General features: G+C 41.1%; 1 protein-coding gene and 1 long non-coding RNA gene across 2 annotated transcripts in view; one reads left to right on the plus strand and one right to left on the minus strand.

Annotated features, from left to right (window-relative positions):
• ube3d (ubiquitin protein ligase E3D) overlaps positions 1-23,664 on the plus strand; it is a 29,475-nt gene that overhangs the window by 366 nt on the left and 5,445 nt on the right. Inside the window, exons 3-10 of the mRNA XM_031322791.1 lie at positions 3,311-3,522; positions 4,365-4,455; positions 5,870-6,092; positions 7,176-7,248; positions 7,328-7,406; positions 8,444-8,552; positions 11,240-11,382; positions 16,453-16,591. Of these exons, the coding sequence (XP_031178651.1) occupies positions 3,311-3,522; positions 4,365-4,455; positions 5,870-6,092; positions 7,176-7,248; positions 7,328-7,406; positions 8,444-8,552; positions 11,240-11,382; positions 16,453-16,591 (1,069 nt within the window). The remainder of the gene's footprint in view (positions 1-3,310; positions 3,523-4,364; positions 4,456-5,869; positions 6,093-7,175; positions 7,249-7,327; positions 7,407-8,443; positions 8,553-11,239; positions 11,383-16,452; positions 16,592-23,664) is intronic.
• On the minus strand, positions 28-11,015 carry LOC118495996. The gene is made up of 3 exons (XR_004898455.1): positions 10,665-11,015; positions 956-958; positions 28-39 (listed from the first exon to the last, which is right to left on the minus strand). It is a non-coding gene; the product is annotated as an uncharacterized LOC118495996 (long non-coding RNA).

The raw sequence follows: 23,664 nt of genomic DNA on the forward strand, positions 1-23,664 counted from the left end.
AGCGAGCTAAACAGTTATTTGGGTAACATTATTCCATTTCTTGGCAAGTTTACAATGCAAGCTAGGCTAGCTAAGAGCATAAGCTAACTTAGCCCAATGAATGTGAACTAGCTAATGCTGCACTTTATAACGCACTTAGCAAGCTAACGTTACAACACAGAGATGAGTAGCCTAACATTTGTTTATGTTATGTGTAACGTTATATGGTGTTACAGTGACACAGTCCAAACTGAAGTTAGCTAACTGTTCGCCACTTAGTTTCATGACACGTTTGTTTAACACTGCAGTAGTTAGCAATAACAAAGATATGTTAGAAAATGAGTCCCACAAGCCCCCGCTAGTCATTTCATCAACACTGGCTGCTTCTCTGGTCTGAATACACTCACCTAAAGGATTATTAGGAACACCCTACTAATACCGTGTTTGACCCCGTTTCGCCTTCAGAACTGCCTCAATTCTTCGTGGCATTGATTCAACAAGGTGCTGGAAGCATTCTCTAGAAATGTTGGCCCATATTGAGAGGATAGCATCTTGCAGTTGATGGAGATTTGTGGGATGCACATCCAGGGCACGAAGCTCCCGTTCCACCACATCCCAAAGATGTTCTATTGGGTTGAGATCTGGTGACTGTGGGAGCCATTTTAGTACGGGGAACTCATTGTCATGTTCAAAAAAACAATTTGAAATGATTTGAGCTTTGTGACATGGTACATTATCCTGCTGGAAGTAGCCATCAGAGGATGGGTACATGGTGGTCATAAAGGGATGGACATGGTCAGAACAATGCTCAGGTAGGCTGTGGCAATTAAACGATGCCCAATTGGTACTAAGGAGCCTAAAGTGTGCCAAGAAAACATCCCCCACACCATTACACCACCACCAGCAGCCTGCCCAGTGGTAACAAGGCATGACGGATCCATGTTCTCATTCTGTTTACACCAAATTCTGACTCTACCATCTGAATGTCTCAACAGAAATCGAGACTCAGACCAGGCAACATTTTTCCAGTCTTTAACTGTCCAATTTTGGTGAGCTCATGTAAATTGTAGCCTCATTTTCCTATTTTTAGTGGAGATGAGTGGTACCCGGTGGGGTCTTCTGCTGGTGTAGCCCATCCACCTCAAGGTTGTTCGTGTTGTGGCTTCACAAATGCTTTGCTGCATACCTCGGTTGTAACGAGTGGTTATTTGAGTCAAAGTTGATCTTCTATCAGCTTGAATCAGTCGGCCCATTCTCCTCTGACCTCTAGCATCAACAAGGCATTTTCGCCCCCCAGAACTGCAGCATACTGGATGTTTCCTTTTTCAGACCATTCTTTGTAAACCCTAGAAATGGTTGTGTGTGAAAATCCCAGTAACTGAGCAGATTGTGAAATACTCAGACCAGCCCGTCTGGCACCAACAATCATGCCACGCTCAAAGTTGCTTAGATCACCTTTCTTTCTCATTCTGACATTCAGTTTGGAGTTCAGGAGATTGTCTAGACCAGGACCACACCCCTAAATGCATTGAAGCAGCTGCCATGTGATTGGTTGATTAGATAATTGAATTAACGAGAAATGTAACAGGTGTTCCTAATAATCATTTAGGTGAGTGTAAATTGGAGCTTATTCGTAGTAACAGCCTTAACATATATATATATATAGATAGATAGATAGATAGATAGATAGATAGATATATATATAGATAGATATATATATATATATATATATATATATATATATATATATATATATATATATATATAGATATAGATTCAGCTCCTTTGTACTTTCACCTACAGACACCAAACAAACTTATATATATAGTAACGTTACTGTACGTAAGTACGTTTTTGAGGCATGTGTACTTTAGTATTTCCGTTGAATGCTACTTTATACTTCTACTCCTGCATTTCAAAGGGAAATTGCACTTTTTCGTCCATTTGTATATGACAGCTATTATGACCATAGTTACTAGTTACTTTTCATATTGAGGTTTTACATTCAACACTTTAGATTTGTTAATTTCTAAAATGTGATGCATTGTTATAGATTAAACTACAAACCAGGCAGTTTAAGTTCTTGCATTTCCTCCTCCCTTACAAACTACAACAGTAAAGTACACCTTCATACTAATGATCCTATAATGATATAACACTGACATGGTCAATTCTGTAAGAATTCTGTCTGAGTACTTTTGATACATTAGGTACACTTTGTTGCTGATACTTATATACTTGTAAAATTTTGTTTGCAGGACTTTTACTTGTAAAGATGTATTTTTATAGTGTGATATTGCTACCTTTACTTACACATAGCCGTACGATGTAAATGCTTCTTTAAGCATTATGAGTTTGTACTCATAATGCATAGTTTCGGTTTGTAAAGCACTTTGTAAACCTAAAAAGTGCTATATGAATACAGTTTTGTTCATATGATTGTTGCCACTTCATTAACTATACATGTATAATATACAGTACAGCGGCAAAGACCTGAGCCAGAGTGGATGTGGATGTAGTACACGTACAGCATCACTAGATGGAGTTAATGAGATTTGACTCTGTACACCACTACTGCCAAGTGGGAGAATCCTAATTCTTACTACATATTACTACATGTTGTACACAAACCAAGGGCTAAAAGAGATATGTATTATGTGAAGACTATGTAGAGCTGGGCGATATGGAGAAAATCAAATCAAATATTTTTGACAACAGACTACATGTGGCTGGATAGGTGTTTCCCAGTTTCCAGTCTTTGAGATAAGCTAAGATACGCTAATTGTCTCCTCGCTCTAGTTTCACATCTACCCTACAGACATGAGAGGTAGGGCTGGGCAATATATCAATATTATATCGATACCGATATATGAGGCTAGATATCGTCTCAGATTTTGGATATCGTAATATCCTAAGTGTGTGTAAGTGGTGTCTTTTCCTGGTTTTAAAGGCTGTATTACAGTAGAGTGATGTCATTTTCTGAACACACCAGACTGTTCTAGCTGTTCTATTATTTGCCTTTACCTACACAGTTATTATATCAACATAACTGATGACTATTTATCAAAAATCTCATTGTGTGCATATTTTGTGAAAGCACGGATTGTCAACCCTACAATATCGCCACAATATCAACATCGAGGTATTTGGTCAAAAATATGGTGATATTTGATTTTCTCCATAACGCCCAGCTCTAATGAGAGGTATTGATCTTCTTACCTAAATCTCGGCTAGGAAACAAATGAAACCTATTTGTGCTATTGCTATTTCCTGTGTGTGTACCTTTTTTAAACCTGTGTGTGTAAAGCGTGTTCTCGCATCTGCTCTCCAGGAAAGCTGTGGCCAGTAGCCCGGCCGATGTGGTCGTGACAGGGGGAGATTCCTCTCTCCACGTCCGGACTCCCCGAGGCGAGCTGAGCCTGACTCTGCCGGCAGGAGTCACCTTGGAGCCGGGATCCTGTGTTCCGACACCTGCGGGGGAGTCCTGTGGAGAGGAGCTGCATTTCAGGCTGCGCATCAGTGTCACACCAAGCGCAGACGAAGGTAATGTCCAGGACAGCTACGGAAACGCATCCAGACACGTGCAACCCCCCCTCTGCTTTGTTGGACTCCTTTTTGCCAAGGCAAGAACAAAGTCTTTTTTCGGTAGCTATTTAGAGCTTGCTGTCTATTCTGAATTCATTGGACTGAGAATTTGCTTCACAGGGTCCCTAATGGCCCACTAGAAAATGATCATCAGAGCCATGAGAGTAGTCCCTTTTTAAGTTTTGGTTTGATCTCATCAAAAGTGTACCCCAGAGTCATTGCATAATATCCCCAAACTCCCATCTTTTGGCATTTTTTTATGTCACTACCAGCGCAACAAGAAGTTATAGCTAAGGACAGTCCTCAACAAATCCAGTGTTAATCAGATTAATTGCTCTCTTCCTGTCCAAGCCACATTCACCACCCAGTATTTCTTCCGACTCTGTGCTCTGTTGTAGGGCTGCTCGATTACGGAAAAAAATCATATTGACAATTATTTTGGTCAAACAGGATTACTCATGGACTTCTGGAAAGATGTCGCATTTATTGAACTTGCACAAAACAACAACAGTGAAACAAATCAACGGTGAAAACACCTTGAACTGTGAAATTTCCCTAAATACTTTTCCGTTTGAACTTTTCCAATCCCCCTTCAGAACACAAGACAAAATAACCTGCAAAATGTAATGTGCAAAATAATCGTGTTTTTCTCGATTGCATCGCTTTTGTGATCGTTAGGAGCCGAAATCGCGATCAAAATGAGATGAATTGCACGTGCAGCCCTACTCTGTTGTACAAGGTTTCCACCCTTTCACCAAATTGGGCTCATTTATTTCTTTGCCTTTTTTTGCCCTCCTTAGAGGCCTCCGACAGCACGGTGGAGACGCTCCGGACTAAAGAGACGTATTGCTTCCACTGCCAGGGCTGCATGACCCGACTGCTGGAGGACAGGTGAGGAGCAGACGGACCAGCATCACTGGAAATAGGTTTTTATTTACACCCTCCTCCGCAGGAAGAGGAGCAGGTGTTTATTGATGGCGTGACCCAGCGGTTGAAGCGATCCGTCTGTGAAAGAAGAAAAGTTGATGGATGGTGCCAGAGCGGAGTCCACAGTTGTCAGCCTGACTGGATTAGAGTTATAGAGCCAGTGTGACGTAAAAAGGTCCGCGCTACCCATTCAAAAACAATTTAGTTTCTTACCTTGAGGGGGTTGAGCCGGACTGTGGTATTCTCAGCTTGTAGCTTTCTCTGGTCAGCAATGTGACACGCCGAAAATTGCAATAGCTGCATTACCGAGACCGTTGGCCTCTGGCGGTGTTTTCTCAGCAACGAACCCACTAAAAGTTGCCAAAAACTCATTTCTTGCTTTCAACGAGGGCTGGGGAAAGTAAAAAATGTCAGGAGAAGTGCTTGGAGCAGGGTGAAAGTTATGATTTCAACAACATTATGCCTCATTATGCTTTGTAGCAATATGTTCCATTATGTGGCTGATCAGAGATATTAATGCTGCCGGTGACTGCAACCATCACAAAGTACCCTCTGAAAGTTTTCTTTGAGTGCATACTAAGTGCTTTACTGGAATAGATCAAACAAGCGTTTGTATTAAAGCTGCACTAATCAATATTTTTATATTAACAATGGGTCAAATGACTACCCATAGTGGGCTCCGCAGCCAATAATTGCTAAACTCTGCAGTTCCCCTCTGTTCTGCTGAGCTTTTGAGCATATATCAGCTCATTGTTTTGGGTTTAGGGCCCACACTGTTTTAGTTCAGTCTCATGGCTCTCATCAGCCTTGTTTCAGTTAAGAAAACTAATACACTTATTTTTAAATACTTGTATGGTTTGTAGAGGTGCTGAAATTAATCAAATAATCGATGCATCGAATCGTGGACATGGACGATGCTGCATCGATAATCGGCCGGGCCATAATCGATTATTTCTGTTTACAATTTAATGTAGGCCTGACAACCTTTCTGTTTACATATATTCTGTTATGTTTTGCACATTCAGGAAGTGCCATGTGCTCAGTGCTGTAGTTTTATGTATCCAATTGATTTAGTATTAGAGCACTGCAGGATGTTATGTTTTTGAAGCTTGAAAAGCTATGAATTAAATATCCTATATGGCTTTAATAGAAAAATGTATTTGACGCATCGTGATGCATCGTGACGCATCGAGATATCGAATCCAATCAGGGAAGATTCACACCTCTAATGGTTTGTATTCTCTGGCCCTCTGTGCTTATTGACAGACAACAGCTCTCACTGCAGCAAGAACCAATCGATGAACAGCGCTATGGTGGACAATGCTAGAAGGAAAGCCTGTAATTGTGTTTTTAGTTTTTTTCCTTTTGTCTTCTTCAGAGTGTTTAAGCGAGTTCTCCCTCTCCCGAACGGCAACTGGAACGCCATCGTGGACGACTGGTGTTGCCACCCCGATCCGTTCGCTAACAAGAAGCTGCTGCCCCGAGCCGAGGATTGTTTGCTGGGCGACACCTTCCTCCTCCTAGCCAGAGACGGCGGCTGTGAGCAGACTCTCGCTGAGGAAGTGAGCTCCATTGGCTCAGAGGACAGCCAGGACCCAAAGGTGAGGGACCTGCAGAGGAAAACGACCAGTTTGCTCCTTTTTAGAAAGACGCAAGACAAATCATTTAAACCTGCGTTCCATAGTTTTGGAATGCCTGGAAAACCAGGGGTTTTTGAGAGGTGTTGAAGATAGAAGAATGGTTGCTATGGTTGGCCGTCCGATTATAAGAATGATGTCAATAAACAAGCATCCTCTCAACTGCACTGAGGGAGGAAGTGAGGAAAGCACTCACTTTGTTTTGATAAAAGGCACAAATTGGATCCATATTCATATCATACACACACACACACACACACACGCACACAGGGCTGGGTATCTAAAAAATCAAAAAAATTTGCCAACTGGTTCCTAAATGATACTTTTTTCCAAAGCAATTTTATAAAACAAAAATAGATTACAACATTATACATTACGACACAAATCTTTGTATCTATTTTTCAGCTCCTACTATGTTAGCCCAGTCTCTGTGTGTAACGTAGAGATTTTCCTGCGTGCCTCTGCGACGTGTAACGCTAGACAGCCAATCACAAGCAGTATTAGATCTCGGTAGAGGCATGCCACGTGCTTGTTGGCTCACTGACACTGATGAGATTTACTCCTTAGATATTGAAATTGGGTATTGAATTTCCATACTCGATACTTTAGAGGCAATTCGGTCGGTGCCTAAAAAGTATCGAATTCGGTACCCGGCCCTACACACACACACGTCAGACGGCTGCATCAGCGAAGTCGAATTCTAGCCCTCTGCAGATGATTGATCTCCCTACTCTTTTATTAGCCATTCTTTGCACGAGTGCAAGACTGAAAGTGAGAAAAATAGAAAGAGAGGCAGATAGAAAGAGCTGGAGACAAAAACTGTAACAATCTGCATGCCATATCTCTCTCTCTCTCTCTCTCTCTCTCTCTCTCTCTCTCTCTCTCTCTCTCTCTCTCTCTCTCTCTCTCTCTCTCTCTCTCTCTGTTTCCCCTGCTCTTCTGCTTTCCATCCTGGTCATAGTGGCTATTGATTGTGGTTTTAAAAGCACCAAGGCAAAGATGGGTATATTTTAATGATTTTTTTTTTTTTTTACCTGTCACGTACAGAAAACGTGCCGCCGACTGGCACTCGTCTCCTGCAAGAGCTGTTCGTTAGTGCTGGGAGAGGCCGTCGCACCAGGTATACGTCACTCTATACTGTAGATTATAATCATCATTTTTAACTGTGTTTATGAGCCTTTCTTTCTTGTGTCTTACAGAGAGCCTGAAACTGTACATCACACAGGTGGTGGTGGAACCCGCTGTGGGAGACAGGATGCCAGAGGCTTCACTTAACAGGCAGGTTTTTATCTGAACTTCTGGTGGGGACTAATAGGAAACTGTAGCTGTTAAAAGACATTCTTTCATAGGGGATTTACGGAAGCCCTGAGAGGCAAATAAAAAAAAACAATTTGGTCATCCATTTTCTTGGTCTGATCTAAATAGTTTTCTCTTACTTCAGACTTAAGAATAGGTGAGAAAAAAAGGTTTTGCCAGGAGAATCGTTCTAAGTTCCTCAAACAAATGTCCTAGTTTTGCCAAGTGAAAGAAAAAGTTTTGTAAGGATAATTTCGACTACTTTTTTATCTTTCATCTGAAAAAAAAAAAAGTTATATTATTTTCATTTACATTTCACAGATGGAAAATATGTAAGGAACTTTATCAAACCTTTTTTTTCACCTGTTAAGTCATAAACACAGGAGAGAAAACAACTTAGACCAGACTAAGAAAATAGACCAGAATAATTTTCTCACTGGCCTCTCAGGGCTTCCATAGAATAGATGACAAATGGCTATATAGGAGAGACAATGAAGGTTAACCATTGTCACTGACATACATTTTTGTCCCTCATAATAACATTAGCAAATAGACTATAAATCACTTCATCTCATCCAATATCTGACACACACTACTGACTGGATTTTGCTGAAATTTAGGGAAATAACCCATATCAGCACTGTGTTCAGGCTTTAAAAAAAAAATTATGATTGTAAGTATGAATTAAACATTTTAATAATCCTGCAACCATTTAAAGCTACTGTACATAAACTCAATGATTGGCTGCATTATTTTACTACCATTTTAGATAGAACTACACATGACTATAAAATTTAACATTTTCCATAATGTAATCTTCAAGGCGTTTAATGAGTAAGAAAAACATGAACACTATATATATATATATATATATATATATATATATATATATATATATATATAAATATAAAAAATACCTCCATTCTGTTTTACTGTGAGTGCATGACCAAGAAGGTTTAGTTAATATGCTCTATAAAGACAAAATATGTAAATAATGAACCATTGTCTCTTGTGGACAGATCCCTCTATCTGGAGCAGACGTTAGCAGCCAGGCTGTTGGGGCTGTCCACCTCAATGAGTACCTTCCACTTCTCTGTCCAGACTCCTGATGGAAAGCCCTTCTTATTGGTAAGAACAAGCTGGCACAATCAGAGAAGCACATGGAAATTGAGTAAAAAATACTCATTTATTTGATAAATGGAAAAATGATGATATGGCAGGTTCTCAGGAGTGATGTGAATCACTGATTGATTGTGATTTGTTGCTCATACTGCCAGGCTCTTAGCTCATTTAAAATCAGCGACAAGTGGATTAATACAAGTGGCTTTTTGTAGAACAACAGCGACAGTACTTTTGAGTGTAAAAGTGTGTGCTCTAGCATTTATATTCCAATATTGTTTTTATTTGGACTGAAGCCAGGTGATATTTGACACATTTTATTTTTTACAAAGTGTTATTTTCCTGTGTGCAATTGACTGACTTCTTAATAATTTAAAGAATACAAAACAAAAAAAAGTAACCTGCATCATATCAGAGGTGCATGCCATGCTGTTTAACCCTTGTGTTTAGTTGACAGCAGTGTTTCCCATACATTGATTATATTTGTGGCGGCCCGACACACAATCAATATTGACCGCCACATTCTCTCTCTCTGTCTCTGTCTCTCTCTCTGTCTCTCTCTCTCTCTCTCTGTCTCTCTCTCTCTGTCTCTCTCTCTGTGTCTCTCTCTCTGTCTCTCTCTGTGTCTCTCTCTCTGTCACTCACTCACTCACTCTCTCACTGACTCACTCACTCACTCACTCACTCACTCTCTCACACACACACACACACACACAAACACAACAGACCCTACTCCTCCATGCAGATTAATGCAGAGAAGACGGCTAGAGTCGATCCGGAGTTTAGTGGTTAGTATTATGAAGTTATTACCGGTATTTATTCTGGGTTTATACTGCAAAGAGAAAGTTTGGCGCCCCCTAAAGAGGTTTTAGCCAGCGCCAGAGGAATATCGCGAGCGCCAAAACGTCTGATTTTCAGCTGCCAGCGTTTGCAGAGTACCGGACTCTCCAGGTGACCATGCTGCTCTGGGGACCGGCAGCGCAGCGAGAAGCCGCTGCTGACGGACGCAGAGCCCTCCACCTGCCGGAGCTCCGACTGCTGTCTGTCTGTGCCGTCTATCAGTATTAAATTGAGACAGTTTCATAACCTTAAAAATAAAAACTTCTCGTATGTCGCGTTAAATACTTTCCCCCCGTGTTTTGGTACAGTTCATTTTAACACCTGATGCGAGCCATATGGGAGTAGCCTACGGATGAAAGTCAAAGTTTTGAGTGCTTTAGCGGCATTGACCTGACTCCCTGAATATGCAGAGACGTCGTCTCACTCCGCCTCTCTGCTGAGGCCCGTTCACGTAACTGCAGCAGTTAAACTGTATTTCACACTATGATGGTTCCATTTGCAACAATCTGCGGTTCACTGTTACTCTACATCACGGACAATTTATTTTTCAATATTTCAAAATAGAAAACATTACACTTCATAATGGTTTGTATTCATAACAGTATTGTATTATTATACAAATTAGCTACAACAGTAATAGCAGTTACCTTGTATAAGACACAAAACATGCTCCTTGGGAAAAAGATACGGTTGTTCCCTGTTCATACTAATCAAATGAACCTGACTTTGTTAAGTGTAGTCAGATGTGAAAGTCCCCTACTGCATATTTAAAGTGCTCATATTATGCTCATTTTCAGGTTCATAATTGTATTTAGAGGTTATATCAGAATATGTTTACATGGTTTAATACAAAAAAACACCATATTTTGTTTGCACATTGCTGCAGCTCCTCTTTTCACCCTGTGTGTTGAGCTTTCTGTTTTAGCTACAGAGTGAGACATCTCACTTCTGTTCCATCTTTGTTGGGAGTCGCACATGCTCAGTAGCTAGGTAAGGACTACTAGCCAGTCAGAAGCAGTATGAGTATGAAGGCGTGCCACGCTAGCAGCTAGGCGAGCATTATAACGTATGTTCCAAAGTGACCACGTTTGTCTCTGAAGTAAAGGCTGGACTACAATAGAGCTGTTTGGAGCAGTTTGTGAACAGTGTTTTCTGTTGGAGATGGTAAGTCCCTTTGGGGTGGACTTTGGGCTTTTTCACTTTGGAAACCTATAACGTGCAGAAAATATATATAACACAATAAAGGAAAGGGAAAAAAAACAAAAAGCATAATATGAGCACTTTAAAATTTTGAATTGTTACCTACAGAATTTAGTATAAAAATATTTGCAGTACAATTAATATAAGAAGTCTGCACCTCTTTCCATGGGTCAGCTACCACCACAAATAGAATCTAATTCTGTGGGAAACACTGGACAGCCTTACTTCCTTATTGTTGTATGAGAAAACAATAATAGTAATAATTGCAAAATCAAGCATCTTTTTTTTTTTTCTTCAAATATTTTTTTCTTTTCTGTTGACGTTATTAAAGCCCAATACGTAGAAACGTATTGAATTGGTAACCCCACAGCCACAAACTGCACTTGCACAGTTGAAGAAGGTAACAAAATACAGAAATGAGCATTAAGCATTGTTATTGCACCAAATGTACTGTGAATTATGCATGAACACGCAAGAAACAACAGTGTGTGTACTGGTTCTCCTTCACAGTAAACATTAGTTTAAAGCTCAGAGTAACAGCTAAGGGAGAGTCAGCAACATTTACCATGTTTGCACATGGGGAACACTCTAATATATAAGACGCTCTAAATGTGACGTCCGGCATGTGGTTAGTGACCTGTGTGCTCCCCCTGCAGCTCTGGCTGCTGAACAGCGACTCCATCACAGCGTCGGTCCCACAGACGCGTGTCGGGGGGGACAGCTCTCTTCACAGTCCATCAGCCAGAGTCCTGAAACTCCTCTACACCGCCCGCTCTGACACAGGCATCCAACACACAGAGTAAGCCAGGACTATTTACAACATCCTCCAACCCCCCCCCCACCCCCACCAATCTTTGTTTTCCTCTTCTTAATCTCATCCTTTCATCTTTCCAACGCACCCTCTCAATCACCACCTGCCTCGGCTCGCTGCGAGGGATGAAAGACGACTTTGTTGGTGAACAGATTTTCCGTTTTAGAACACTTTTGCGCTAAGGGTCGCTGCTCAGACATGCGGTAATTGTCTATTATTGTGAGCGAGATTGCCATCAAAGGTGTTTATCATCGCCATGTTGTCAGTTGCATAAGCCACGCTTGTGTTTGTTGCACATACAGCACGTTGTTTTGACTGGAGCGAGGCTCTGTGTACCTTGCTGTGATGCATTAGAGAGGTGTAGGTGGATGTGCTGCATGTGGTTCTCCATGTTCAGTACAGCAGGACACCACTGGATAAGCCTTCCACCCTCATTATTTTCAACTGAATCAGCACTCAGCCTCCCCCTCCCCTCCATCTCCCTGGCAGGCCACATAGAGTGAAGGCAGAACAGAGAAGTTTTGTTGTTTCTACCATTTTGACAAGCCCACGGGGTGACTGACTGAGAAAGGGTAATTAGAGGTAAAACTTGTATGAAAGGAGAAAGCTTTATGTTCACAGTCAAAGCAGTAAGAGTGCATTTCAATGAAATGATGATCTGTACGAGCTGGATGGACGGGATGTTATTAAGTGATTAATACTATCAGTTAACGGTTAAAAACAATATTATTAAAACCAATATTAGAAAAAAAAAGTTGGACTTCTAAATACAAAAAAGGACTATTCAATCCATTTTTTTAACTGCTGGTTATTGTGCACACTTTGCACGAGCGTGACGCATTTTAAGCTCCTGGCTCTCTGCTGACGGTACGCAACACATGCCATCATATCGATGAGGACTGGCGGGTTAAATCGACCATCCTCCACACACTGAGTATGCCAGGCAGACACACAGCTGACAGCCTCACGGGTGGATGCGTTGGAGACGGGCTCGGAGAGCTGCCCGACCTGTGTCGGTTGCAGGCATGAATGAATCAGTGAAAGTAGAATCAATGTAGAATCAAAGAAGAATCAATGAAAGTAGAATCAAAGAAGAATCAATGGAAGTAGAATCAATGAAAGTAGAATCAATGTAGAATCAAAGAAGAATCAATGAAAGTAGAATCAAAGAAGAATCAATGAAAGTAGAATCAATGTAAAATCAAAGAAGAATCAATGGAAGTAGAATCAATGAAAGTAGCTAGCACTAGCTCCAAAAGTCACTAAAACTCATTTGCATATTGGTGATGTCATTATGTATCATTTGCATAAAGCCGCGGAAGAAGAGCGAGAGAGAGAACCCGTGCTGTTGGCAGAAGAGTGGTGGACTGTGATTACTCTGAGCAGCATGCATGGGAATGAATTATAATATAATATATATCTCGCTTTTCCCGATGATCTTAAGTCGCTAAATTTGTCGCTAGTCACCTTTTAGAAATAAAGTCACTAAGAGGGTCTGAAAGGTAGCTAAATATCAGGGGTGTTGAAATTAATCATTGCGTCGATGCATCGCGATGCGGACCTGGACGAAGAGCAATGATGGTTTAATTTTTAGGTTTAATTTTCGGAAAAAGCTAAATTTTTATTGCCCGCATTGCTTACAATATCATCTCTCAAAAAATTAAACATATTAAGTGCATTGAAGTGCCATATTACATTGTTTTTAAAGAAAACATTTTCTGAAATGCAATAACAACCTCAAACTAAGGCATACATTAAACATACATAAACATGACCTTAAGTTGTGCAACTTTCAGAACTACACGTTTCAACCTGAGACTGATCTATATATAGGCCTATATGTAAATATTAGTTATACTCAACCTATTTTCATTTATATATTTAGTTACAGTGTCACACAGCTCTGTTACGCTTATGCAGGTAGATCGTTGATCAGCTGTTTCTCCGTGAAGAGAGAGAGAGAGAGAGAGAAAATGGTGCGCAACAATCAGCTGTTTTTCCGAAGGGATAGTCAACAAGTCGGCTCTTTAGATGAAATTGTGGTCACCAGTACGTATTTTCTTGTCTTTGGTAGTTGTGTTTGGTGTACTTTTATCGTCCATACAACTTTTTTTTGTCGTTCCCACACCACAGGCCGCCTCCGTTGTCGTCGGGCATTTACATCTGCATCATCATAGCAATGTGTTGATAGCGTCGTTGTTTTCTTATTATAGCTTGATATGTCGCTATCAGCTGGCACATAAGCACTATTACAACTGGTGCAATATTGATCATTTGTTGTTAGATGGCACGATCCATTTTGTCTAGCACAACTTTGTTCGCAAAAGGTAGCTTGAACGTTGTGCGATTCAGTGCGTAAATGAATGGAAACCTTAAAATGTCTCAAATCAATTTGATATACCAATTTGACCGCAAAACAGCATGTGACGTCATTATGCACAGGTTTTTATTCACTTTAAAGCCGTTGGATGGAAACACACTTTCACCAGCTTTATTCGCATGAGTTTTTTTTACCGAACTTCAGATAATTCGATTGACACATGGATGGAAACTTAGCTAGTAATAATCATCTGTGCGGAAACACCGTGAGCGATACAACGTTGGTAACATTAATTAAACGAAGCTTCGAGGCAAATCATTTTGCATCGAGGATTTGTAGTAATCGAATTATTCGAGTTACTCGAGGAATCGTTTCAGCCCTAATCGGGATATCGAATTGATTCAAATCGTTGACAGGATAATCGTAATCGAATCGTGAGACCAGTAAAGATTCACACCCCTACTAAATATTGCAAGGAAGTCGCCAAGTTGGCAACACTGGACACGTAAGCTGTTCCAGGAAAGTGGCGGCATGTGTCCACGACAATGCACAGAACATCGTGGCTGCACGGCCGGTACAAGTTGGCAGCTGTCCACGGACGCCGAGCACGAAAAGTGTGTCCGAGTGTCCTGGACCGGTGAACTGGGACTCCGATGCCTGCTTGTCGGTTAGGGCTTAATGATCAGTTAACAAGGTTCGGCTATCGGTCAGTAAGAAAACAACCTAAATTAGCATACCTAGTAGCACCAAAGGTGCATGCTGGGTACCAAGAGACATTATCCCGATTAAAACAAGACTGCTACTACTGCTGTTTTTGTCAAGCCAGAATAAGAATTAACGCCTCTGAATTTCCGCTTTTCATTTATTTTATGAATTATTTTATACTGCCCCTGCCAGAAATGGAAAAACAAACACATTTATTTTAGACCTAAGAGCTGTTTATTGTTACAGCCCAACATGTTTAAGCAATACAGAATTGATATTTGAGTGTTAGAAAAATCCAACAACATTTTTGAGCATTATTTTTTAAGAATCGTTACGAAGATAATGTGCTGAGCATTTTACATGCTAAATAACTCGTCAGTGTTCTCTGGTGGACAAGCTACGTACTGGTGACACTGTTTCTAAATGATCCCAAACACATCACATTTCTGTACTGCAATTTCTTGTTTTTTTTAATCAGGCGACATCAATGCTGATTTTAATATATCTGCGATACGCTAATATCGTCCGATTCATCTGCCTGACCAATTTCTCATACTCCCTCTATTCATTATTTTCCTTGAAAATCTTTTCACATTTGAACTGCGGTTTTGTTTTGTTTTTTCACCTATTTTTGACATTTCTCTGAAGTCTTGCAAAGCTAAATGCTGGTGTTACTCACACTTCCATTTCCCCCTACATAATTTACCATTCATCCTTCATCACTCATCTCTGACATTTTTTAAATTAAATGTTATGCCCTGGGAGCTGAATTCCCTGGATGGTGGCCCTCTTATTCAGGATACAGTCGGTTACAGTTGACTGCAGCTGGAGGTTGCAGTAGGTGTTGTTAAAACTGCCAATAATTGGTTGGAGAACCGGTGAGCCAATGCCTAAGTGGATTACTCTTGTCACTAATGGCAGTGACTTGATTATGAGTTGAAAGTCGCAGGCACCATCGCAGTCCAGTACAATGTGAATGAGGCCTCATGGATATGGAAATTGAGTCCAGTAGAAATTGTAAGGGTTACTCCTTTCCTATAAAAATCCATTCTGATATGTCTAATCTAACTGTGGATAACATTAACTACATTTCCATGCACAAAGAATTATGATGTAGACTGGTTTGGGTCAATATGTATACAGCAGATTAGCAGATAGACCTAATAAACCTAATGAAGACACTAGTTTTGGAGTGGCTAATAGCAGATTTTCCATGCATGTGGGGTTGCAACTAACGACTATTTTCATTGTCGATTAATCTGTTGATTATTTCATCGATTAGTTGTTTGATCCATAAAATGTTGAAGTGCCGTTTCCCAAAGCCCAAGATGACGTCCTCAAATGTCTTGTTTTGTCCCCAACTCAAAGATATTCAGTTTACTGTCACAGAGGAGAGAAGACACTAGAACAATATTCACATTTAACAAGTTGGAATCAGAGAATTTTTACCTTTTTTATTTTCTCTAATAAAAAAGGACTCAAACCGATTAATCGATTATCAAAATAGCTGGCAGTTAACAACTAATGCATTACTCGATTAATCTGTGCAGCTCTACATGCATGTCAATGTAATAGTAGCAGTGTTTCTTCAGTGGGATGTCTTAAGTTGTACCGCAAAAACTTTGAGAAGACTTTTCCCTCTCAGGAACTGCACAGATGGCCAAATGTCACCCAAACAAACTGGATCGGCGCCATACACTGACAGAGCATCAATCTTTCCTCTCTCAATCACTCTTCCTCCTCTCCTTTCAGTCCCCTCTTCTATTCGTCACACACACACACACACACACACTCACACTCACCATCAATCCACTTTTATTTATCCCTAGTAATCTAGTTCAGTTTACAGTTAAAAAGCACTTCATTAAAACATTGGGACAAATGCTTCATCATGGGATTTACAACAGCTATTCTGGGCATCATCGTGGTTGTGTAATGCCACGGCAGTCACTATAAATCACTCCTGCTCTACTGTGTGTGTGTGTGTGTGTGTGTGTGTGTGTGTGTGTGTGTGTGTGTGTGTGTGTGTTCAGCATTGTATCTAGTTGGGAGGCCAATGCCATCGGACATCCCGTGGTGCTGCCGCTGGAGGTGTGCGAGGAGCTGCTGCAAGTGATACATGACAGCAACTCTGCACTTCCTGCCTCTATGCGTAGCATGAGGTCCTATGAGGTAAGTTACTATGATGATGATTAAGGCATGATCCTCGGCATAGCCACATATCTTTTAACATTTGTGAAATGCTTCCCATGATACTGTGTAATCTAAGCAGAGAGACGCTGAACGTCTTCTAATTTATCCCCATCTTTTGTAAAAACGGCAGGGGCTCTTTTAGCTGACAGCGGTCACTTATTTCACTTAGTTCTTACTTACAGCACCTTGTTTATCCATTATTCAGTATTGCTTGACTTGTGCTTTTATCCCGCCCTAATTAATTTCATGATTCAGAGCTTTCAGTTAACTGCTTCGCTTTAGGGATTATGTTGATCAAAATGTAAGGTTTTACTTACGTCAGCCTTATTCCAGCTTCTATACACCTGCAGTTGTGCAAAATGTGTATATTTAGCTCGAAGTTGCCGAGGAAAACCCTTTGACTAGAAAATAGGAGGTGTTAACTCTGCTGACAACTCTATTCTCCTAGCCCTTTTAAACATAGTGACAGGGGTAATTAGCACCATTATCCTCCACTTTCTGCTCAGAAAGTTTCGGAGGTGACTCCAACCACTTAAACAAGTTTCCCATCTGCTAAAAACAAACGGGAGCTGGAATAATATGCGGTGAGCAAACCTTTGAGAAGGACGTCTGCTGCTGTTGATCATGTGAAGCCTGTTTTGATGTTAGCCTAGGCGCGGGGGGGGTGGGGGGGGAGGCTTCACTTCAAGACTCGGAGTCTTTCTTAATCTAAACGGGAGTAATGCATTGAAGAAGGAATACTTCCTTGCAATGAAAAAATAACCAATTCAAGTATATCTTTTGTGTAAAGACTTCACATTAATAGCTCAAAAAAAGATACGACCCCTCTGTGCGCAAGAGGGAGCAAAACATTAAAGGAAATGTGGTCTTAATTTTGATGGGACATCTTCACTACGGATCGTACATTTTTCCTTATCATACTTCAAATGCTACTATAAGGACAACTGGATCTGCACTCTAAGAATAATGCTCCTCTTTTATTGTCATGTCTCATACATGGATCATCACGTTGTATGGGTGTGGATTTTCTTTGCCTTAGCCTCAGTCCTTTAGCTAGTGTTGTTTTTGGCGGCCTGTTTTAATTTTAGTTTTAGTGTAGTCTTTGTGTCAAGCTGTCATTTTAGTTTTTATTAGTTTTAGTCACGTTCATACTCTTTTTAGTCTAGTCAAGTTTCAGTCCACTAAAAGTCTGAGCATTTTAGTCTTATTTTAGTCAGAATTATCCATGACTATTTTAGTCTAGTTTTAGTCGACGAAAACTGATGACATTTAGTCTAGTTTTAGTCAGTGAGAATTGTATTTTAGTCTCTTTTTAGTAATGCTAAAAAGTATCTAGTAGTATAGACGAAACCAAAATGTTGGCCAAGAACCCACACACTCTCTCACACACACACACACACACACACACACACACACACACACACACACACACACACACAAACAAACGTACGTTTGTCTCAGTCGTTTTCAGCTCCAGTGGCTAATGTCTAAAGCTAACGTTAGAATGAGACACATTAACCACAGCCTCATGAGTTGGCATTAGCTTTCTAAAATGGAAAGTAACGTTACGTTAATTTCTTGACTTACCTCAATTTCATTATGGAATGGCTTGAGATGTCTCTTAAAGTTGGTGGTGTTTTTTTCCTGTGATTTTTGTGGCCGCATGTCTCCCCATCTTTTTCCACAACACATTCCGTTTTCTTTTCCACTTCTATGTAATAGAACGAACTCCAGCTGGCCGGCCACGGTCCCAGCTTTCTCTGTGTCAGACTTCATTTAGTTTGTTGTCGTTTACACTCGTCTCACTCTCTAACACACCGCTGCATCTTCTAAATTAAATAATGCCACGTCAGGGCTTGAGGAAGTAACGTTGCCTGCGTCTGCGCAGTGTGACCCGATGCAGCCCCTGAAGACACGGGACAGAAATACTGCAAAATAATAATAATAACGCGACTAAACAAGACGAAATAACGTTATAACATTTTGTCTCGTTTTGGTCAGCGAAAATGAAGAGACATTTTAGCATAGTTTTTATTTTGCAAACCACATTTAGTCTCGTTTTTATTTGTCAACAATATTGCATTATACATTTAATTATAGTCATGACCAGCATTTACATTGCGTCTCGTCTCGTTTTCGTCATGTGATAAAGGTTCGTTGGCGACGATATTTAGTCATAATTTTCGTTGACGAAAACAACACTACTTTTAGCATGATGTTATGTATGCAGCCATCAAGTACATATTCAGGACACATTTTACAAGGTTCTCGTTTCAATACAAGTCAACTGGATAAGTTAAAAAAAATCAGCCACAAGCCTGTGTTTTCAAACAGCAAAGGCAACTAATGTTAGCTTGGTTAGCTAGCTACAGCTAATACAATCTGCCAGCAGTTGCTATTTCAGGCAGCAAAATCACCAGTCGTAAGCTAGAAATGAAAAGCTTCTTTTGTCTCCCTGTCTGAAAGGAAGAACCAATTTCAAAAAGTGCTTCAAATTTTGAGTGTTAAATCTGCCATCCTTATCCTTGTAAATTGCATTAGTGCTGTATATAATATATAGATAATCGGGCGTCAGGCCGTCTGGCGAGGTCCGTGACTCGAGTCTGTTCAGTGTGTCCCGTGCCGTCGGCCGTCCGAGGAGCCGTCGGCATTCATTTGGGCCGACCCGACATGTTCAGTCGGGGACAGGGCAGTCGGGACTCACCCGGATGAGCCGCTCAAAATCTGACGAAAATCTTTTAAACTGACCTTTGTCAATCTGAAATGAAGACAGATTCAGCAACTGCATGGCCTATTTCTCGCTTAAAATGTTTTCAGAAACATGTTTCGGTGAACTATTTTAGTACAACATGAGATCGTATTCTGAACAAGCCGCCATGACAGTCTGGCTGTGAATTTCCGGAGAAAAAAGAACCACGTGGCGCGTTCGTCCTATCTGCTGCCGGTTTTCATTTTCTGGGAAATAATCAGACTGTTAATGGAAACAATACAGAGCAGCGCCGCCTGCTGCTATGGAGACGTATTACGTTTCGCGCACGCGCAGAGCGTACGCTCAAGTCGGCGTCGCCTCAGTGTGTTCTGAGGCATTTTTTGGACCTCGGGACCCGACTGATCAGTCCAACTGGCTTTTCTGCCGACGGTCGGCCGTCTGGTTGGTGTGACAGGGCCCTTAATAGTACCAAGGTTCTGCAGTTGGTTTGATAATGATGTGTTGATCTTTCAAATGGCTGAACACAGCACCTGTACATACTGCAGCGGGATCACGGTTTAGCATGCCACCATGCCGCTAAAGCATGCTATACCAGGCCTGAGAAAGGGGGCAATGTGTTTGCAATTATTCTAGCCGTACGGCTAAGGAAAGGATTTCGGTGTATTCTAACAACAATGAATGAAAAGAACTTTCTGGTCACCTTAGAAGACATGGAATTTGAAATAGAGGGCTCACTTACGGCAGATTGCCATTTTAATTATTACACCTACAGTACGTCCCTGTCTTGTTATAAAGTTATGTGCCTCACACCTTTAAATACTGTATTTTCGCTCTCACACCACGAGCCCTGAGGATGACAAACTGATTAGAATTCAGAGCTGTTTGTCTTCTGTGTCTTACACACTGTGCTACAATGATAAACTGTATTGTTGTTTTTTGAGGTAACAACATGAGAGAGGTGGGGGGGGGTGAAATTAGGCTTTGCTGAAATAGAGAAGGCTACAGATAGAGCGACCCAGACAAATGACATAGTATCTGTCTGGTGGTGGAAGCGGTTACAGCAGTAAAAGGAGTGTGATAAATGGACACACTTGAACACTTCCTGAGAGTAGAAGCGTGTGCTATAGGCGGCAGAGGACAGGAAGGTAATGTGATCATCGGGCCATCTAGAGTTACCGGAGATGGTCTGAGAGCGTCTGAGAGTATCTGTTTTAAAGACAGTTTAAAAAAAAAAAAACTCAGGCACCCAGAGTGTCAGAAGAGGACCAGCATGTAGTGGGATGGCATTATGGAAGCTTATGATGATCTGAAGAGTTGCATCTGCTACAGACGAGATCAACATTTGAGAGAGAAAGGGGAACAGTGTGGGTGGGTGGGTGTTGTATGCTATGGTTTTCCTACTGTTGGCTTTGGAAAAATAAAAACGGTATTGTGTTTATGCTTTTGGTCAATATTTTCAATGGCTATGATAACATTTTAACCCCCAACTTCAGTGTTGTAAGGACGCAACAATATCTCTTAGGGTCTTAAAGTCCATCAGGGAAAGCAACATGAGTGGGCGTGAGCAACGTGACATGACTTTGCGTAAACATACACGCCACTTTCTAAGGCGTGTTATGTCTACACCGTATCCAGCGGACGGGTTGCAGACTGATCTCAATAAGTGGCGTATCTATGACACGCCAATTTGTATGCCATTTTGGTGTGTTATCAAGACGCATAATCGCTTCAGACAGTTGGGTTTAGGAAAACAATAACAGGGTTGGGTTTAGGAAAACAATAACGGGGTTGGGTTTAGGAAAACAATAACAGGGTTGGGTTTAGGAAAAGAAGAACGGGGTTGGGTTTATGAAAACAATAACAGGGTTGGGTTTAGGAAAAGAAGAACGGGGTTGGGTTTAGGAAAACAATTACAGGGTTGGGTTTAGGAAACGTGGCACGATCCCCGGTCTCCTGGGTGAAAGTTCTGTGTTGTTTGACCCATCCACCACCCCAGCCAACCTCCCTATGCAGATTTTCAGGCTTTCATACTACTCGCTACGTAGAGCTGGGCAATATATGGATATTATATCGTTATCGTGATATGAGACTAGATATCGTCTTAGATTTTGGATATCGTAATATGGCATAAGTGTTGTCTTTTCCTGGTTTTAAAGGCTGCATTACAGTAAAGTGATGTCATTTTCTGAACTTACCAGACTGTTGTAACTGTTCTATTATTTGCCTTTACCCACTTAGTCATTATATCCACATTACTGATGATTATTTATCAAAAATCTCATTGTGTAAATATTTTGTGAAAGCACCAATAGTCAACACTACAATATCGTTGCGGTATCAATATCGAGGTATTTGGTCAAAAATATCGTGATATTTGATTTTCTTCATATCGCCCAGCCCTATCGCTACGGCATAAATTGACACGCAATCGCAAGGTAATGTAAGTCAATGGAGGCCAAACGGCGTTGATAAACGCGCTAAACAGCGATTATGCGTCTTCATAACACACCAAAATGGCATACGAATTGGCGTGTCATACATACGCCACTTATTGAGATCAGTCTGGCGTGAGACGGGATTTAACTAACTTAACCCAACACAATTCTAAATCACTTATTTGGAAGAGAGAATGAAGGGATATTAAAGGCCCAGCACACCCACACTGGTGTTTATACTTATTCTGGCTGATTAAACCTCTGCTCAGGTTGAAGTGGAGCTATGCTGAGAGCTCTGAGAGATCACCAAACTACATGCACTAATGGACCTTTTTTCATTGCACACATTCTAAAATGTCATAGCAGTATAAGCACAAGTGTGATAACATTAATAACAACTGGATTACATTTAGGTGAGCTAGTTCCTGGTATTGTACATGCTGGCTCACCGTCATGGAGACAGCTCACCCAAAAAATCCAAAATACATATTTTTCCTCTTACCTGTAGTGCCATGTATCAGTCAAGGTTGTGTTGGTGTGAGTTGTCCAGTGTTGGAGATGATCGGCCACAGAAATGTCTGCCTTCTCTCCAATATAATGGAACTAGATGGCAACTGTAACTGTAGCTAACCGATAATCATCTGAGCTAGCTAATGCTACAGCTCAGCCAAGGAAGGCGCCGCAGCATGCAGCATGAGCCTCTCTTCCATGAGTACACTTCCTTCTGCCCAGTGATACGGTTGGCGGGTGTAGTTATTGTCTTGAGTATTAGAGGATGGATACACGAACCAAGCCCGTCGGGACCCGCCGGTACCCGCCGGGCCGGGTTCGGACAGATATTTAGAAATGATGTTCGGGTTCGGGTCGGGCTCGATCACATCAGCGCGATAAGGCATTGAACATTTTAAATTTAAAAAAGCTTATTATGTAGGTGCGCACCTGTGGTAACGTGTGCTTGTTGCCCCGCAACCTGCTCGGTTACTCCTCTGTAGGACGCGGGCCGGGCTCGGACAGAAAAATGCGGCCCGATCCGCACTCTATTGAGTATACGGGTCAAGGTTTCTGGAAAGAGACATTGCTGTTGAGTTTTTTAAATGTATTTCTTGGCACTTTGAGCACCACAAGCCATGTGCCATCTAGTTCTATTGCCTTCTAGAGAAGGCAGACATCTCTGTACTATGGCTGTTTACGGACTTCAAGTGATCACTCAACTCTGCTAGATGTAAAATGTAAAGTTGTATTTCACAAAGCTACTGGTAACTGGAGATAATTGGGTTTAACTGCTCCTACATTTTGACTTGTCATAGTAGGGAAAGCACAGGTGTGCAAAGATTAATGATGGCAGAATTCCATTTAGCTGCTCCAGTTTCAGGCTCCTGTTATTATGCATGCTGGCTCACACTGTCATGGCTTATTGGGACACTTGAATAGAACAGAGCCATCGTTAATGTTGGGTCTTGATGGAGTAGGATGTGATTTATAGTGATATTTTTGTATTGTTTGGAGTGGTCTGTTTGGTTTATCTTTTTGATTGTGATTTGTTTATGGTAAAGACTGGGGGGTAGGACTCGAAAAGCCTAGGGTTGCCACCTATCCCTTTTCGAACGGAGTGGTCTAGTGTTATGTTGAATTATTTGTTTTTTTGTTAATTTTTAATAAGTGTGTGTGTGTGGTATCTTTCGATTGTTCAAAATAAAGATATCATTCATATAGTATAGTATCAATCCCAACAGCCCACCCCAGCTATAACGGCACTAACCCAAAGTTTGCAGTTAACGGTTTTGAATTGGGTGTGTATGTGTGTGTTTTTTGTGTAATTTCAGCCGTGCGAGTAGATCAAAGGCTGCATCATGAGCCAGCCTGTTATTATTCTGCACATGGAATGTCTACTGTTGTCTGGGCCGCTG

The sequence above is a fragment of the Sander lucioperca genome, chromosome 10 (assembly GCF_008315115.2).
Source record: "Sander lucioperca isolate FBNREF2018 chromosome 10, SLUC_FBN_1.2, whole genome shotgun sequence".
Lineage (NCBI taxonomy): Eukaryota > Metazoa > Chordata > Actinopteri > Perciformes > Percidae > Sander > Sander lucioperca.